Raw genomic sequence first — 19,568 nt, forward strand, 5'->3', positions numbered from 1 at the left:
CAAGACCTTTTCTCTGTTTAATATGTTAAAATTTGCATGATTTATTTTATCGCCTTTAGCATAAATAGTATTTCTGCCTAACAACTTCAGTGTTTTTGTCTATAGTAAGATATTGCTAGCTGTAGAATCCACACCGACGTCTGAAGTGCCAGAAGACCAACGGTGAACTTCTGTGTGTGTTTTCTTGCAGATCTGGTAGGCTGGACTGTTTGCAGTCATTGATATAAAACTGCAGAGTTGGAAGTTGCTTAGCATTTTTCACTGGTTCGAGAAGTTGCTTTCTAGTAAGTCACTGACTGTCTTGACTTTGTTAGCTAAGTAATCCTTAGGAATATTAGTAAAATATTGATGAAATAAATTTGAAGTGATAGCAAGTACTTGAAACTACGAAGACCATAAACAGTAGTTTGAAAGCAAAGCTTATGTGAAAGCTTCTGCAGAAGCTCTGACTGACATTTTGGCTTTTTTCTGCGAGAAAGTGGTTTTAAAGCTTTCATGTGCTTCACTAAGCTAGGACTAGATGTAACTATAGGTTCATTAATATTCAGCTGAAATCTTTCCATGAACTCTTTTGATTGTAGTAGTAAACTGCTGAGAAGATTGACCTAAGTAGTTTTGTAGCCGTGATTTTGTCAGCGCTGGTGAACAGTGGAGGGCTGCAGGGACGTTGCAGCTCTGACAGAGCATCATGTGGTTTCTGTATACCAGCATTATTTCATGTGCTGTTGTTAATACGGGCTGGTTGGAAAGAGTGGGCTTGAGGAGTCAGCATTAAGATTGCCATTGCACCTTTAATGTTGTCCCACATGCATCTGCTTTATCATACAGCCTGGCGTTTCGCATCCACATGCTCTTTTCACACCTCCCACATTGCACAGAGTGGACAAAGTGCGCAAGCTCCAGGTCAGAGCAGACTTCTCTCAATTCAGGGGTCAGTGACCTGCTTTGCTTCCTAGTTACTGTATGCTTTATCATGGGGATCATCATCAATCTTTCTTCTGAGCTTCATTTATGTTAAAATATATATTTTCACAGCACCTGAGAACCCCCAAAGGGCAGTATTTTTCCCTGTTTTATAGAAAGGACCTGAGACCTGGACTGAGAATAATGTTAAAAGAAACCTCAAGTTTCAATATCAAGAACGGCAACTCAAAAAATCCAAAACAGAGTTTTTCAGGGCATTCACTGGTGTGTTACATGGCATCAGTATTCACAAGAGAGGGCATCCTAGAGTATGCCTGACTGACAGTTCAGAAAGAGCACTTGACAGCAGCTCAAGGGCGAGCAGACTTCAAACCAGGCCATCTCCGAGTGCACCAAACAGCACTAAGTGTGCCTGAAGCACAGCCGCAGTGTTGAGCTGAGGACCCGACTACTCCACGGTTTGGAAGTCAGACATCAGGGTCACAGATGAGCCACTCAGAAAACATAGGATGCACACCAGAGTCAGCTCTCTACTGTGCTTTGCGGAGGCGAGAAAAAACAAGCTTCCCGTGGCTTCACTACCAGCTTTGGTCTTTTCCATGCCGACCTCTAGGCCCTGAGCAGGCCTCAGCCAAACCTATTCCATCTATATATTTTTAAGCAAGAAAAACTCATGCTTGATATCTAAGTATGTAGCTAAGGATCTTTCTTATCTTTTACAGGTTTGAGACTCATCATCTCAAAAACCTCACTGAGGATACCAATGTCATCCAGATCTGGCAGCGCAAGAGAGTATGAAACTAGTGACCAGTTGCCCGGTCGTTCAGCTTCCCCACCAGTCCCAGAGTCTAGTGAGACTGAGGCTGAAGGCTTGATATTTTATCACATGGATCTTTATGGATCAAAGGAGAGGTTTGATATCTTTCCCGAAGAGCCATCTGGTCAAGGAGACAGACCTCCGGGGGATACCAGAAGGGAATCTGCATTGAGGAGTGAAAAATTTCAGCACTCACAAGAAGCTGGATGTGACTTGGAAAAGGAGGTTGCAGAGTTGGCTAAGATGTATGGGCTTGATGAGGATAGAGAAAAAGAGCTTGAACTTCTTGGAGGACATCTGGAGATGGTGGAGAGCAGATGGCCACCTGCTCGCACAGAAAAAGCAGGATCACAAGGCTCTGTATATAATGCATCCAAAAGCAGCTCTCCAGTGAAAGATGAAAGTCAAAGCACAAAGCAACAGGGACTTCCTGGCGAGGCTTCTCATGATGAAGATCAGAGCAAAGCCAGAGCGGAGGATGAGGCTGAAAGCCATACATGGTCCAGAGAGGGGCTTAGCAGTGGCGGCATGTCGGGTGAGTGGGGCAGTCAGGCTGTCAGTGAGGAGGAGGAAGCGGCAGATGTTTTTTGCTCTACCTGCAAGATGCCAATCCGAGCTTTTGACAAACTGTTTGGTGAGCACAAGGATCACGACGTGGCTCAGCTCCCCAGTGCTGAGGAAAGCGAAAAGGTAAGACTAATACAAGCGTACTGTGGTGCCTCAGAAACAGTGTTCAAACGTACTAAGAATCACACTGGGTGTTTTGGTAGGAGGAGATTCATAAAAATATGTGCAAGTTGGAAGAGCAGATTGTTCAGATGGAAAACTTTGCCAGTCACTTGGAGGAAATCTTCATCACCGTAGAGGTAAGGCATTTTTTCTTGGGCTAACTTTGTGGTACTGGGGTTAAAACAGTTTTGACAGTCATAGTGTTCAGTTGTTAATGAGGTGAGTAATTATGGTAACAGAGCACAGAGTTATCTTGGGGTTTGCCTAGACTGAGGTACTCGGGAAAATTCATCCTAATGAATTTTTTAAGTGGGCTAGTAAAATCACATTAAACATTTGCACGGACACTTGCATTCAGAAATAAAGTGACCCCCACTCAGGTTATCTTAGTTTTAAATGGCCGAAGACCTGTGACCTAACTAGTCCATCCAGAGTGTACCCCTCGGTTTCATATCTGGAAGTGCCAGATAGAGGCAAACCCCCTTGGACCAGCTGCATCCAGCTACAGCACTTCAAGGGTTGTGCTCCTGCTCGCCTGATGTCAATTTGGCCCCGGGGGAAGGGGCCCAGCTGGCAGCAAGTCAAACTGAAGCAGTAACTCAAGGCACCTACTGACTTTTCTCTGCTGCATGTGGCACAGAAAGACATCGGTGCCTGAGCAGTGGGCATCTGCTGGCAATAAAGCCTTGTCTGCTCCTTAAATCTTCCTTCCTAATGCTTTATCCAGCAGTGAGTGAAGATACCAGCATTAGCTGCTCAGCTCCCCCAGAGCGAATCCATGGATCCCACTGGGTTGCCATGGTTTCTCTCATGGAAGGATGTGCTTGACTGTGTTGGTGGAAACACTTGTGAGATTATCGCTAGGATATCTCCCTAGTTGTGCTCCCTGGGCTTAGGTTGGAGACAGCTGACTTGCATAATTGTTTTTATTATAATTTCTGATGCTCTTATTATGCCTGGAACCAGATCCAACACTCCCTTGTGCTTCAGTGGGGGTGAATGATTAGAATAAACCCCTAAAAAGTGCGAATTAGTCAAATTACAGCTTCTGTGTACTGGCATTGCCTCCCTGGCAAGGAGAATTTTAGGCAGACCTGAGTAAGATTTTTCTCTGGCTGAGCTATGGATCAGGCCTGACACCAAGGGACAAACCTCCAAATACCTTGCAGGAAAATTTTGGGAGGCAGGAGCAGAACTTTGAGGTGCATTACAACGATGCAGTGCAAGTGCTTGCTCAGAAGTATGAAGAACAGTTGGAAGCACTGGGGGAAGAGAAGAGGCAGAAGCTGGAAGCTTTATATGGGCAGCTGATCAGTTGTGGGGAACATCTCGACACCTGCAAGGAGCTGACAGACACAACCCAGGAGCTTTACCTGGAAAATGACAAAGCCGATTTTATGAAGGTAAGGAGCTTTAACTGGCAAGGCCGCTTCTAAATGCTCTTCGCTGCTTGCAAGTAGTTCCCAGCTGGGAAGTCCCAAGTGGCTTTATTTCTAGAGAGCATTTGGGGTGCTCGGTCCATGGTGCTGTCACTGCTCCAGGTGCTTGGCACGGTGGCATTGACTTAGTGGGGCAACACAGTGGGGCCAAAATGCAGAAGCAGCAGCAGAAGTTTGTAACTTGGATGCTTAATGTTTTGTGAGTCTCACGGGTTCAGAGACAAGATCTCTCTCTAAAAAGCTTATCTCAGGAAACTCTGGAAGCACTTAGTGTTCATTGCCTCATGCAGGCTCAGCTCTCTTGCTCTATTCTGGGCTCACAGCAGGCATGCTGATGCAACCACTTTGGAAGATATTTCTTTTTCTTGCTCATTTTGTTGGAAATTTCAGCTGAACAGGAGGCTCCAAACTAAAGACATCAGGAGTTCCTGCAAAGTGATGGATGAATCCCACTGTTGAGGAGGTGTCAAGAAGTTATTTTTCTTTAGCAAGTAGAAAAATAATTGGAAAAAAATGAGAATTTTCACTGCTGATGAGTGATTGCTCTAATCTGAGCTGTCCTGTGACTCAGGTGGGTGGGAGCATTTCTATAGCACAGCCACAGTAACTTCTGAACCGGACAGTCCTAACACCTCCAGTCTGCTCCAATGGATCAGCTTGCTGTCTCACTCCAACCTGCAAGTTCTTCACATGAGCTGGCTTTTCCCATTCCTCTACATCTCTGGAATAACCTTATTTTCTCCTTAGCTCGTAAACAGTTTTACATCACCCCTAGGAACCAGTATTGACCAAGAAGTGAATAGCTCTCGGTCATGAGCTCTCAGCTGCTTAGGTTTCTCCAGGGACGGTTCATCTGTCTTCCAGTAACGTGCACTGCTCAAACTCCCTCCAATGCAGATAATTTCACTAACTTATTTTCCCAGCTGTTGTTGGGTTTTGTTTGTGAAGGATCTGTTGGCACTTTGGACACTTGAGGAAGGATACAGTCTAGAATCTAGATGGTTAGACACAGGTCTCTGCAAGTTATCTTACTGTAAATTCAGCCAAGATCTGTCCATTTGAATAGACAGGCATGGCTTTGTTCTTAGAGTTGGGTGAGAGCCAATTAGCTCACTCTAAGGGCTGCATTTGGGACAATTCATGTAAGACAGGTCAACAGCATGATGTAGACTAATGCAAGAAATGTGTCTTTTCTGTCTTTAACGCTCTCCCTCTTTTTTCTTACAGGCAGCAGTAACCATGGTTGACAGGTAGTATCGCAGTTTGGGATTTTGTGTCACATTCCTTCCTGCTAATTGGGCCTGTTATTGGAGACACTTGCCTGTTCTGGACTCTGTTCAGGCACACAAATGTTACCTAAGTTACTAGAGCTATTGAAATCTTTAGTATTTCTGGTTCAAACTGCAGCAGAAAAAGTTGCTCTAAGAATTTTGACACTCAAAACTAGTTTTGAGCCAATTTAAAAAAAAAAAACAAAGGGAAAGTTAGAGCATGAATAAATCACTGTTTTCAGCTTAGTCATAAGGAACTAATTTCAGTGACTGAGAAACAGGATTGCTAAAGATCTTGAAAGAAATGCTCTGCGTAAAAATCTGCCTAAAACTGAGCTCGCTAAATAGATTAGTAACAGGCTTATTTATGTATTAGTATAGAGGGGTAGAAAGTCAAGCTGTGGGAGCTCAAAACAGATACTGAAAGATCTTGGAGCACTTGGAAGAAATCTTAAGGCACACGAAATCAATTGCAAAAAATACACATTTAAATGGACTGTCATCATTTATGAAAACACAGAGAAAAGATACCCTTTTCTTTCAAATTTACAGCACCTAGAACCTATAGCATCATAAATTCTAAATAATGAAAGTCATGGAGCTAGTAGCTTGCTTCCCACAGAGGGGTGCTGGGGAAATCTCACTCGCCTGCTCAGTGGGAGCGCAGTGTGCCACAGCCAGCTCCCTGCGTGAGTAGGGCACACAAAGCCTGGTCCCTCAGTCCCATCAGCATCCAGCGCTGTTTGCCATCTTGGAGCAGTGATCTGATGTATGGCCGTGTATCTGCAAGCAAAGGGCATGGGGAGGCTGAGCTTTGTACAACTATGAAAACAGTATTTTAAGGAAATAGCTGTTATTTTAGAGTTTGATGTTCTTTTCCTCTTACTAATAGGTATCACAGAAAGGTATCTCCAACACTATGGTATTTCCAATTAGACTTTTTTCCCCCCCTACAATTACAGGCTGGAAGAATTCTTAAAGAAAGAAGTGGATTTAAAGCTTTCAACACTGCCAGACTTTGAAGAACGGGTCATAGATTTCTCTGAAGTTGAACAACTAATGAACTCCATTAATACTATTCCAGGTACTCTTCCTATCTGATCATTATTTCAGACCTATTTACATTTAATTAAGAATATGTATTAAACAGAAGTCCATTACTTATTTTAAAGGAGAACTGCAAAGGCAGAATTACCTTCTCTGTAGTTTTCCCTCTAGATTTTTTTGTTTGCCTGTACAGAGACACTGGAAGCTATTTTGGAATTTTTTTTCATTTGTTTCCAGTATTAAATTACCAGAACTGCCAAGTTTGGTCTTCCCTGCTATTGCTGGATCATTTCCTAGAAGACTCGCAAAGACTCCCCCCTTCTGTTGAGGTGTCGGGCATGCTTAGTTGGTGATAACTTCTCCTACCTTGTAGTTGCTTGAACTAAGTAGAGCGGGACAGCAGACTCCTTTAAACAACCTGCACAGATTCTCTCGATAACCAGATTTTAGTGGCTTGTTCCTTTGCTATATAGCAAACATTTTTCCTATTATCCACAGGAAGCAGAGCAAGATCCAAACAAATTTCTAATAATTAAAAAAATAAAAATACAAAATATTTTAAACCTGTTCTGGCACACCACAAATGGTCAGAAAGAACAATATGCATTTTTTATGCCCACACATTGTGTTTTCTTAAAGTAAAATAGCATTTGCTACTTGTTTGCTTGTGCTGCTGACCCCACGTTGTACAGCTTTTCCCTCATCTTTCCTCCAGAGACGACTCAGCCCCTGGGCTGGTCCACAGCAGTGCAGTGCCTGTCAGATGTTGCTCCTGCAGGGCCGTACTAGCTTGCTGGGGAACAGCAGCCCTCAGAGGCAGGAGAGGTCGAGTTTACAGAGAAGGGTTAGGCTGAGGCTTATGTATTTTGTTGTTTTGATTTTGATTTGAAGCAAGACTAGTTCATAAACCTGATTATTATCTGCAACCACGTACAGGGTCAGCTCCTAACGTTTCTCCGTGTGAGAGGAATATGACTCTTCAGTACCTAGGCTTTGTGTAAACACCTTTGTGAGAGGAGACGTGTTTGCGTGTGAACAACATACCATGCTTATACATTCAAAAACTCACCCGTTTTCCCCTCTGCAGCTCCTTGTGCCCCTGTGATCAATCCCCAGGCTCCCAATGCAGCGACTGGCACCTCACTGAGAATTTGCTGGGGCCTCTTCTCAGATGACACTGTCGAGTGCTACCAACTGTGCTATAAACCAGTGAGCAACGAGAGACGCAGTGATGAACAAGCAGGTAAGGAGGCCTGGACCCAAGGGGACACCTCAGCCCCCCATTGGCAAAACCAGGTTGTCCTGGTTTCGGCTGGGATAGAGTTATATTTCTTCCTAGTGCTGTGTTTTGGATTTAGTATGAGAAGAATGTTTATAACACGCTGATGTTTTCAGTTGTTGCTAAGTACCCTGTCAAGGGCAGCTTCCATGCTACCAAGCAGAGGCTGGGAGGGATTACAACCAGGACAGCTGGCCCAGCTGGCCAACGGGGTATTCCATACCATGTGATGTCATGTTCAGCGTAAGAATGGTAGGCGTGTTCTAGGAAGTAGCGATCGCTGCTTGGTTACCGGTCAGCAGGTGGTGAGCAATTGCATAGTGCATCACTCATTTTGTATATTCTGTCATTATCATTATTATTATTATTTTCCCTTTTTCTGTTCAACTGTCTTTATCTCAACCCACGAGTTTTTCTCACTCTTACCCTTCCGATTCTCTCCCTGTCCCACGGGGGCGGGGAGTGAGCAAGCGGCTGCGTGGGGTTTGGCTGCCTGCCAGGTTAAACCACGCCACAGGTAGTTCCAAAGTGCCTCTGGACTTGCTGTGGCAACCAGAGCACCTTCTGTGCACTCTCTCCACCACCAAAACTGTCATATCTGCCACCACATTTCCTGCTCCTGGCTTTGTCGCTGTTCTCCTGCCAGGTCTGCCAAGCTGCCAGCTGAGCAGGACCCATCACAGGAGCAAAGACAGGACGGGGCAGCAGCTGGGGTAGCAGGAGTGGGAAGGGGACAGTGGATGGAGTCAGGTCTCAACAGTAGCATTTCCTTTCCTGGGGGGTGGGCACTGCGTTAGACACGCATGCGCTGCATCCACTGCAAGGCACGGTATTTTTGGAGAGCAAGATTGGCACGCCCACTGAAACCCCCACAGTCATCTTACAGTTTATCTCAGTGCTAATAATAGGCTGTAACTCCCCATCACCCACACGCACAAAAAAAGAACCACAGAACCATCCTGAAATGTCCCAGCCTGGAGACAAAACTGCCTTTGCTAATAATATTCTTGCAGAACCTTTTACTGAAAACACCCAATCACTTCTCCAGCAAAAGTGGAAGCCAGTAGTGTCAAATGGCCAGTTCAGAAAGAAAAGCAGAACCTGTCCAAATTTTATAAGATGAAGAATGAGAAATGAGTAGTGAAATAGCTTCACCTCTTGTCCCACTGCTGGGATGAGCTGACCAGAGAGCATCCCCAGAATGGGAACATGCAGGGTCTTTTTAGAAAAAATTCAGTGACAAGTGGGTGACCTTTCTTTCTGTTTGTTTGGGTTTTTTTTTTTTCCCCGAGTGATGTGGCTCCTTCAGAAGCTGATTTATGCCTCCTTAGAGGAAGGCATGGTGAAACAGCCTGACAGCTAATCAAAGGGTATGGAAGACAAGGAGCTCTCCTGAACTCAGCACACAAAACAGTGCACCTCAGCTCCATTATTTGAGGCAGCTTTGGGTAAGGGTGGGTAACTCTGTAAAGGCACTGTAAATGCATTGTTGTTTTCATTTCAGAGCATACGCTAAAAGTCAAAGAAACATACTGCACCATTACTAACCTGTTGCCGAATACACAGTATGAATTTTGGGTCAGTGCCTTAAATGCTGCTGGTATCAGTCCACCAAGTGAAAGAGCAGTTTATGTAACAGGTAAAAATATTTTATTCATATGACTATGTGACCTTCATAGTGAAATTCAGAGTCATCTCTGAATTTTATGCCAGTAAAGCTTTCTGGGCGCTTTGTTTCTTCTGATGTAAGCCTACTGACTGCAGGGGAATTTCCTACTTTTATTTGGAGAGCCTATCAAGCCAATTGTCCCTGTTTTAGAGTTGAAGAAACAGAAGCACAGAGACAAAATAACTTATTTAAATGCAAGCATGTAGGAGAGCTGGGAATAAGGCTCAAGTCTCCCAGTTCTGCCAGGTGGATGCCAGCCCTCCTTTTATTGGCCTGTATATGTTTTGCAGATTCACCTGCTATGCTGCCCTTTGTAACTGCAGTTCAGTCAAGCACGTTTTGATTAGTGTGGCTTGTTTTCAGGAATTCTTCCCAATAGCTGAACCGCAACAAGATTAATTACAGACCCTGGTTCTCGTTTGTGAAATCCTGACATCAAATAGAGCAAGTCAGTGAGACCTTCGAGCACTCTTTCCAGATGTCTTTGACATCTTAGAGCAGAGAAGAGATGCACCTTTATGACAAAGATAAAATCAATGATAGAAAGAAAAGGGTTGTCTCCGATGATTAATTCTCTTGGGACCTTTATAGTCCAAATTAAGTCTTTGAATAGTACTGCCTGCTGTTTATTGTCCATTGGGGAAGCAGGTTTTTTTCACTACATAGTATTAGTAAACAACTTTGCTCTATTTTTTAAGTCTTCAAAGCATGTTTGTTGCAAACATCTTCAAGCAACAGCTTAGAATTTTTCTTTTGCCTACTTTTTAGCTCCTTCACCACCTACCATAAAGAGTAAAAAGATCCGAAGCTGTGAAAACGCAGCACTAGTATGCTGGGAATCTAGAGACATTAACCCTGTTGATTCCTACATGGTTGAATTGTCCAAGCTGACAGATGAAGAAAATGGCGATGTTATTACTGAGTGAGTAACTATTCTATCGAGTCCATGACCTGTAGAGATGAAACCATTTCAAGTCACGTGGCATCAGATAGTCCATGTGGCATCAGATAGACTCATGACCCTTTGGTGAATTCACCTTTATAAACATTCCTGTTAGTAACATTAATTGTATGAATGTTAATCGAAAATGACTATACAGGGAATGGGAAAAAGGCAGAAGCAAATGTAAAAATCTGCACAGTCTGTCACAGGCTCTCTTTTACCCCCGCTACTGACAACTGTACAAGGTAGTGTTGTTGATGGGTTACAAGAGAAGCTGATCATGTAACTTCTTCTTTGTTGTTCAGAAAAATAATCTGAGGCCTACCTTTGTTCTCTACCCTATCATTTTCCATGGATTTATTTTCTGTAGATCTATTGTTGGGATTCCTAACTGCGAAGTCCTAATTCATCTCCAGCCAACACAAAGCTATCGCATCTGTGTTAGAGCCCTAAACCTGGGTGGTTCCAGTGAAAAAAGTGAACCTGTCCTGATACACACCACAGGTACTGTACAGCTCAGATCAGCTCCAGCAGCCTATTGTAGCATCTATTATCTCAACGGAAAGATTCCTGCTGGTTTCAGTGGCCTCTGGATCAGGTCCTAATCTCTTACTTCTAATTACACACCTGGTAACCTTTTAGGAATGCAAAAAAATGCTTTTTGTAACAATAAGTGCATTGCTTTAGCACTGTAATTTAAAATTATTTCTGTCCAGTACATTTGATACTTGAAAGTTACTAATTTCTAAACGTTTTAAAAGACTAGACCAACCCAACGCCCCCAAAACGTTGCCAGCTTGCCAAGTACTGACACACCAATGAAGAAAGTTCTAGTGTGATTTTACTTTGCTTCAGACATTACCTTGTAATGATGCTGCTGCTGGAAAGTATGGTTGAGACACTCAGGCAGCACTTTCCAGAGTCATCTGGATATGCAAAATCTTCCTGTGTATATATTAGAACGTCTTTAGCTTGGCTGGGGAGGCTCTGAGGGCTGGTTCCTTTATTCACCAGGAAAAAGACAGTCCAGCTTTCAGCTGGAAGCTTTGCTTTTGGTAACTGACATAGCATTATCACCCCTGCTCTTGGTGCCACACTGGGCAAGGATTAAGCTTCTCCCTCAAAGGGAAGTTGGAAGCCCTTTCCCCTCCCAACCATCTCATCAAAGCTCGTTTTACTGACTTAAAAGTAGACACCTGTTTTCATCTTCACCACTGCTATAATGATGCTGCAATTTCACTGGAGTGTCTCAGACCTCCCACATCACTCCCAGATGCATTCACACCCTACCTGTGTCTCTTCTGCACTTACCTTCTGTGAGAGATTTGCAAATTGTGCTTATTCAGCAAGCTGACCACATACCCATTAATCTGCGAAAGGCTACGTTTCAGTAAGAAACCTGTCTGCTACACATCAGTGAGACCACAGCAAAGAAATGGTCATTCTTAAATCCCTGGAGAGGATTGTCATTGTGTTACCATTGTTTGTGTGTATTTCAACTACTTAAATCAAATTCAATATTTGAAATTGCCAATTCTGCCTGCACAGCATGTGTTTGTTTTCAGCAGTACGTGCCTGTAATTGCCCTGTCATTGTTTGTATTGTATTTGCATTGAAGTAACTTGCAGTTTGATTATAATGATTTCATTTGGAGAGATTTATCTTCTCTGAGTCTACATTATGCAAACAGCTGATGCAAATTAATGTGTCAGCTGCAAGCACTCACCTCCAACACTGGGAATGACCTTTGATTCTTACTTACTGGGGTGGATACACGAACACCAACTACAAACAGCAGCTGTGACGCACGTGGCTGCTCATCAGAGCGCAGTGCGTCAGAGCTGCTTTGTGAAGTCTCCGAAGGGAGAAAGGCAGAAATACTTTTATCCTGGGCTGGCTTGGCTGACTTGCCTCTCTGAGGGCTGACCTGATGAGGAGGTGTGAAGCATGAGGGATGCTGCCTGTGGCACCTTTGTAGAGGTTCCTTCTCTTCAAACTGTGCCTGGCATTTATGTGGAAGAGTGGGGCCATGGAGAGGCCTTTAAGCCCCCCTTGTCCTCTCAGTGATTAAAAATAGATCACTTCAGCTCTGAGGAAGATGACTTGAAACCAGACAGCCCATTGCAGGGAGGACCCCCCATCCTTGAATAGCTCCTTCCTGTGCAATGCCTGCAGCTGTGAGCCCTGGCTGGGTTCAAAACCAGGTTAAGGCCCCTTTTCTGCTTTTCACAAGGCTGTAAGTAAACAGCATTAAGCTGCAAAACACCCATTTATTTGAAAAACTCCAAATGGACAACCTTGTCCTCTCAATGTCAGCCCAGATTCCTTCCAGAGCACTGGTTAATCTTTTTGTGGATCCAAACATTTCACCACACCCTTACTGCAAACCCTAATGGCATAAGGAGTTGCTGGAGTTGTCCTCAGGCATTCTCCTCTCTTGCAGGCACCTACTTCTGCCTTAACGAGGACACAGCCCATCCTTTATTGGCGATCCTAGATGATGGATTTACAATTGCATGTGATGAACTGGAAAACCCGGAGTGTGATCTGCCTGTCTATGATAACAGCTTTACAAGGTATACAGAAGAATTGCAGTTGCAACTAATGCATGTGGTTTGTGGCTGCTTCACCCAGGACACACCCCTACCTTGAATTTAAATCCACTAAAAAGGTTTACTGGTATTGCAGCTCTCCCCACGTTCAAGCCAGGCACCAACCAAGTAAAACTTCCAGACCGTATGTGTGTGTATAATGTATAGTGTTTTTTTTCCATCTTGGTTTTTGCATAGGTGACTATGGTTGTCTTCAGTTTTAGACAACTGCAAACATCTTTGTTGGTCCTTTCAAAACATGGATTACTCATCTTTTAGAAAATCAGATTTATTTTAAGGTATTTCAAGTTGGGCTCCTAAGATAACTATTCAGTTTGAAATGGTAGGCTTTCTCCGTAGTTCCCTAGAGAGTAAAACTCGTATCCATTTATCCAGGCCCCATAGTTGCACTGGGGTTATCGTTCCTGAGCACCATTACTGAACTCCCTGTAGTTTGCTGCTCTTTTCTGAGAATTTCTGGGGTAACTAATATATATTATCTACAACATCTCCCTTTGCATGATGTGTGCACTGACTTTATTAAATTCCAAAACTTTCTTCCCATTTAATTCTTTACAGAGCCCCAAAACTCCAGAAAAATGTCACAAGAAAAAAAATAAACAAACCCCATATACTCTTGATACAGCACTAGTGGGATTTAAAAAAAAAAAAGGCATAATTATTAGGTTCTCTTTTAATTACAGTGATCCAGCACTTGCATGCTTCCAAGACTTGAGGAGCTGCTCCTCTCTGCTGGCTGTTGCTCCCTCTCTCCTGCCCCTTCCTCTGCAAGCTGCTGAGGTGATAGAGCCTTGTGTATAACGTGCAGGAGGCTCTGCCCATCCTTGGTCTCGTTTTCAAACGTGGAGATTTGGGGGCTGTTTTTATATAGCTCTGTCCAATGGAAACCACAAAACACTCATGTAAAACTTGTTTACCACAGCAAATACTACAGAATGGGCAAAAAAACCATTGGTACTTCGGGCACCTGACCCTCTTCTTTGAAAGAGGCTTGTGTAGTTCAAAGCACAGTTGGTCTGTTTGTGTTTTTTTAAAATAGATGCCAGGAAGTTTCTAATGGGGCTTTCAGCAGCTCTCATCGATTTCATGAGTTTAAATCTCTCTCTCTAGCTGCTCTTTGGAACTTAAGCATCACTTGGAAGTTAATGCAAGTTCATAAAGAGGATTAGAGATGCAGCCAGCCACGATTTCATACAAACCTGCTTACACATGTTGGGCACCTTGAGCTAAATTTGAACAGGTATTTAAGTGCCAAAGCAAATGCTAAGGAAAGATCTAGCTGATACTATTTGGGCCTACGGATTTTACTTTCAAAACAGAATTAGGCCCTTTGCCATTGACATGAGAGAATTAGCTTGCCAAAATGCATGTTTCCAGTCAGAACCACAGAAACAATATATAACCAGGACAAGGCATCTGCAGACACAGAATAATATAAGACCACAACTTAGTCCCTCCATGGAAATGCAATGTTACTAGAGGGCTCGGTAGAAAAGAGCCAGGAGATTGAACATTCTCTTCATTAAAGTCATCAGAATAAGCCTAAAAGCACTTCCACAGGGTGCTTTTATGTTTCACATAAACAGCCAGAGCTGGCACTCAGCTCATTCTGAACTCTGAGGCTGAGTTTTTGATGCCACTGTGAACTCTCAGAAGCCTCTTTCACGCCAAGATATTGTGGGGGAAAAAAAAAAAAAAAAAAAAAAAGAAAAAGCTCCCAAGCTGAAATGATTCATACAAGGAAATTATATCACAAACTCTTCTTTCTGAAGTTTGTGTGATCTCCGAAAGACTAATGTGTTCCCTAACCACAGCAGCTCCTACGGTCTGACTCAAGTTTGCCTTGGTGGCTTTGCAACTCTCATTCCTATGGTTATATTTTGTTCATAGATGTTTACCCATCCATTTTGCATCATTCCTTTTCCTTCTCAAGCTGTAGCAGCACAGACTCTCTGAGTCCAGATTTCAGCAGCCTTTAAGCTATTTCCAAGACATCTACATGCACTTGTAATGAACTGCACACTTGCTTTAAGTGATCGCTGCTGAGGTGGCACACAGTACAGCTGTCTTGCTGTGCATGCCCGTCCTTACAGATCAGGCCCTCCGAATGCTGAGTGCAGCTCTTCCTCAGCGTTACAAAGAGGTAGACGCGCTCAGAGTGTCTGCCAGCAACATCCTTTGCCTTTGTAATTTACAACTTTAGATGACCCTACCACAGAAACATACAGGTTGTGTGTGACTCCCCATCCGAAACTGAAGGTGTGTTTTGAAACCTGCTATCCCCTGTGATGCATCAATGGCAGCTAATACACCATGTACTTTTCCTAGGAAAAGCTGGGGTATAGTCTTACAGGATTCATGTTGCCCTCTTAAATCGAGTTAGGGTGTTTCAGAAGCATTTGGCATGGGTTATTTTGCCCAACTTTCTTGCTTCAGAAGCTGTGTTTTTGCAGACTTGCATCTTCAAAGCACCCGGCTCCTTTGACTCTGAGACTCTGCCTGTAAATCAAGCTGAAGGGTCTCTCTGTGGTATATTGTCTTTGCCTGTCTCTCCTACACATCTTTTTGAAGAGTCATCTTCTATATGGTTCCTATCATAAAGGCTAGGAACCACAGTCTACTGTTAAAACCTTTCATGGCCCAGGTACCTAAGCATATTCCAAGCTCTGCTACCGTGTTCAACTCTTGCTGGTCTCTCCAAACACAGCATAAGCAGGTCTCCTCCTCCGCAACTGCCCCAGGAGTCTTACACTGTTAACAGTGCTCCATTCCTGATGGTGAGTGACATGAAAAGCCCTGGGCTGTTTGGGAAGAAAATACAAAATCTGTAGCCTTTTTCCCCTGCTATACGGGGGTTAACCAGAGCACTCTCTTTTCTAGCAAGTAATAACTTTCCCAAAAAACCCAGGCAGCACAAGATGCTGTTCTCCCTATTCCTAAGTGCCCAGGGCACTCATTTATACAAAGCTACCCACAGGTAAAAACAGGTAGGTGTCACAAAGAAACCTGCAGGTTCCGTGTCAGGTCCTCAGCATGTGGACTGCGCTGTAGTCAAAAACCCATGCTGCACTGCTAAGGAGACAGCAAAAGTGGCTTTTGTTTATTGATATGTAATGTCCAGGTACATTACATACCTAAACATTGTAAATAGCATTGCAGAGAGTCCCTGCCAAAGCACATATTCCTGTCTGTCTCCCACAGGTGTATTGGGATCCTGGGCAGTCTGATCCCATTTCCAGGAAAGCATTACTGGGAGGTGGAAGTTGAGGAAGATACAGAGTACAGAATCGGCGTGGCTTTTGAAAACACTCCAAGACATGGTTATCTGGGGGCAAACAACTCATCCTGGTGCATGAGGCATATCATCACACCATCGAGGTAAGGGCTGTGGAGGCTACAGGTCTCCTACAGGAACACCTCCTACACGTACACCTGCAGGCAGAGCAGCAGAGAGCTCCTACTTGCACGGGGCAGCCAGAGATTTTATATCAAAGCCCAGACCAGGGGCCTCTGACATTCCACTGTTGGCACTGTGAACTGGTGTTGGAAGGATACTGGAACCTTTAAGCAAATCCTCCTGCTTAATGACATTCTCACATTGAAATAGGCAGTCCCAGGAATAAAATCTGCATTACAGAAGTTAGCTATAAAGGCCTTGTTTTAGGTCACCGAAACCCCGGTGGGAAGACACAGAGTAATAGATCCATGTAACCTAGAAACTACGTATCTGGCTAAACCCTGTAGCCTACCTCTCTCCTATGGAAGTACCTAACAGCCACACCTGCATGCGGAAATGCCAGCTCCCCTTATGCCTCAGCTGAACCTGCTGGCTCTCCCCCCGACACCATTATATTAGCATCATTGCCTTTGACTCCCACGTGAGATTTGAGCACCCTCTGAAGCATCCAGGAGGAAGAAAACAAGTCACACCCCCAGGCACCCCCGAGTATTGCCTGCTGCCTGTCTGAATGGCTCACCGCTCGGCCTGCCAGAGTTGCCAGGATGCTGCTGGGTCCCCCTGAACAGGGAGCCCGGATACCAGCCGAGTGTCCCCAGCATGCACAGTCAGCAAATAGTAAGGATGGCATAGCAGGGGCCCAAATCTGCCTGTCCTCTGCCCGCAGGTACGCAGGGAGAGGTTTTAGACGCAGCTCAGTTGGCTGGAGCACACGCTCCTCCCCAGGCGCCTGCTGCTCTCGGCTCCACGGCAGTTGGCCCACTGCATAGCCAGAGTCCTTAGCAGTGCTGGCATTCGCCTCCCACGCAGCAAGAGATGCTGCTTAATGAGAGAGACCAAACCCACTAAAGCTAATGACTCTCCCATACACTGCAGGCAGGCTAATTTGATTTCCTTGCTACGTTGAGCTAAGAGGTACATTGAGGTTTGTTCTCATTCTTCTGGAGCAATGAGCATGGACTGCAGAGAGAAAAGGCAGCTGGGCCATTGCTCAGTTTGAGTCACTGTCATACTGATTTCTGCAGGGAAATTTTCTCAGGTTTGAGTGGTGGGTGGAAGAGGTAGTTAGTGAAGAAGCTGGCCCTTATGAAATGCCAGATAACTCACTTCAGCTGAATAAATCTTCCCATTTTTGCTCAGAAAGGCACATGTTCCCATAAAAGTCTTGTATTTTTGGTTGCAGTGTGACACACTAGGGAGAGTTGTTAAAGTAACTGTTGAAGAACCTCAGCATTACTCGAACAGTGACTACACGGGGAAGAAGAGGGCTCATGACAAAGCTGCTTACATACAGAGCTCCTTCCTGGCCTCCACAGTCCAGGAATCACAATTAAAAGACATCACCCTCTAGTAAATGAGCTTGAAGACTGGAACTTCCTCATCAACACTGCCCTGGCTGAGCAGGGGGATCCTGTGGGAAAAGCAGCCAGAAACATCATTTAGAGAGCGGGGTTTGAGAAATTGGTGTCCAATAGTCTGGAGGATGCCTAGCCACGCTGTGAGTCAGGCATTACGCTCCCTCGCTGCTGCTGTGAAGGTGGGCGTGAGCAGTTCCAGTACTTTGGCAGGAAAGAAGGCTCAGTACCACAGGCCCTCAGGGAGCAAGTGGGCAGCATGGCAGAGCCTGGAAGGACAGGACTGAGCTGTCTCTCCTTGGCAGTGCCTACAGCTATCTAGGGGCAAGGCTGAGGGTATGACAAGTGTTGTTCTGGGGCAAGCCTAACAGAGCACAGCTCCCTCAGGGAGGAAGGGACAACTTCAAGCTAAACCTAGTGGCAAGGGTGCACCCTCTGATTTACAGGACACCCACATGCCCTCTGAGAGACGGAAGAAAATGGGAAGTCCCAGGTTGTGCTCTGACCTTGTCCATATCTAAGGGCTACCACCCGTCCATTCGCAGCCAGACCGGGACATGAAACAAGAGGCCTGTTACACGGGTTAGTCGGGCAGGTCTGAGCACTGCGGGATAAGGCTGTGTGGAAGCGCAGAGCGCGCCACTCCTCGGCAAACGCAGCCATTGCTCAGCGAAGCGGATGGGACTGGAGCAGGAACCACAGGGCACACTGGAGGGATGGGACTGTGAAGCAGGAAGCGCACCCAGGAGCGTACCCGTGTGCAGAAAGCACACAGTTCCTTTGAGACCAGCCAGGGTGCCCTCAGGTTTTTCGTCTGTTTCTTACCTGCAGGCACAAGTACGAATTCCTGCACAGCGGGATGATGCCAGACATCAGAATTACTATCCCCCCCAGAAGGATTGGCATCCTGCTGGACTATGAGAACTGCAGACTGTCATTTTTCAATGCAGATATTGCCCAGCACCTTTACGCATTCAACTCACGCTTCCAGCATTACGTCCACCCCTGCTTTGCTTTGGAAACACCTGGTATCCTACGGATACATACTGGAATTGCAATACCCCCGTGGACTGCCCTCCCATAACCTGTGTTCTGCAGCGACCACATCTACATGTAACCTGCATTGAGCAATGCCCTCTTTCAGCATTAACTGCTCCATCACACTCCCTATAGACCAGCTGATCCCAAGAAAGAGAGCAAAGCAACCCTGACCCAACCCTGCTGCCAGGCCTGAGCCCTTAGGACAGTTTCTGTCCTCTTAGGCAGGATCTTTAGCAGACAACCATTACGGTCACAAGATCCATCAGCATCCCAGAATTCTCCAGTTAGAAATGGATACCATCCTTCTCAGAGGTGACACTGTCACCACGCAGCAGTGGCACCCTGATCACTTGTTTCCCCCAGTACCCGTTTGATGCCTAGGGAACTCCCCTGTTCCAGAGCAATCATTAATTCCACTCTTGTGTCTGCTGAAGGGCTAAAAATTCAAAGAAAAACAAAAATAGCAAAAGGCATAATCACTGTACAGCTGCTAGAGAGCGCTGAAAACACTCCAGCCATGAAGCTGATCTCACAATCAAGTATTCTTGTTGCTACATTAAGTCTGTGACACAAGATAATCAAATACACCTTCCTTGTGTGTGAACTGTTAGCCCCTACCACACACTTTTTGAAATACCCAAGCATGCACTACAGTCTCAACTATTAAAAGATGTTTTTACAGAATGCTCATGCTTCTCATTTCACCCACACAAAAACCAAAAAATAAACCAAGGCCTTTTGCAATGCTTGACTGCCCCTATAGAGAAATCTAAAGCATAATTTTTAGCTTGTTCTTTTTGATCATGCTCACGTCCACCTGGGTATATCCTCCACACTCACAGATCTGTTCTCCCCCTCAGCACTGAGGACTTCTCACCCCTGATGCTGTGTCCTTGAAGCTTTGCGTGTCCAGTGGGGGCTGGCCCAGCACTTGGCTGGAATGTCCTTGTTTAGGCTTCATTTCCAGACACCAGGAAATCAGACA

The 19,568-nt window shown here is 44.9% G+C and overlaps 1 protein-coding gene across 1 annotated transcript; it reads left to right on the forward strand.

Annotated features, from left to right (window-relative positions):
- Positions 1-1,687: 1,687 nt before the first annotated feature.
- Positions 1,688-19,284, forward strand: FSD2 (fibronectin type III and SPRY domain containing 2). The gene is made up of 12 exons (XM_075159979.1): positions 1,688-2,431; positions 2,512-2,607; positions 3,640-3,873; positions 5,137-5,159; positions 6,143-6,264; positions 7,315-7,470; positions 9,011-9,145; positions 9,944-10,097; positions 10,489-10,622; positions 12,562-12,694; positions 15,932-16,108; positions 18,374-19,284. The coding sequence occupies exons 1-12, from the start codon at positions 1,688-1,690 to the stop codon at positions 18,624-18,626; spliced, it is 2,361 nt and encodes a 786-aa protein (XP_075016080.1). The 3' UTR covers positions 18,627-19,284.
- The last annotated feature ends 284 nt before the right edge of the window (positions 19,285-19,568 follow it).

The sequence above is a fragment of the Calonectris borealis genome, chromosome 11 (assembly GCF_964195595.1).
Source record: "Calonectris borealis chromosome 11, bCalBor7.hap1.2, whole genome shotgun sequence".
Classification (NCBI taxonomy): domain Eukaryota; kingdom Metazoa; phylum Chordata; class Aves; order Procellariiformes; family Procellariidae; genus Calonectris; species Calonectris borealis.

Bases quoted from the DNA above. Each gene is read 5' to 3' on its own strand.
- FSD2 (XM_075159979.1), top strand. From the start codon at position 1,688: ATGTCATCCAGATCTGGCAGCGCAAGAGAGTATGAAACTAGTGACCAG. The intron at 6,265-7,314 runs GTACTCTTCCTA...TCCCCTCTGCAG, and splicing joins CTCCATTAATACTATTCCAG to CTCCTTGTGCCCCTGTGATC. The intron at 9,146-9,943 runs GTAAAAATATTT...CCTACTTTTTAG, and splicing joins AAGAGCAGTTTATGTAACAG to CTCCTTCACCACCTACCATA.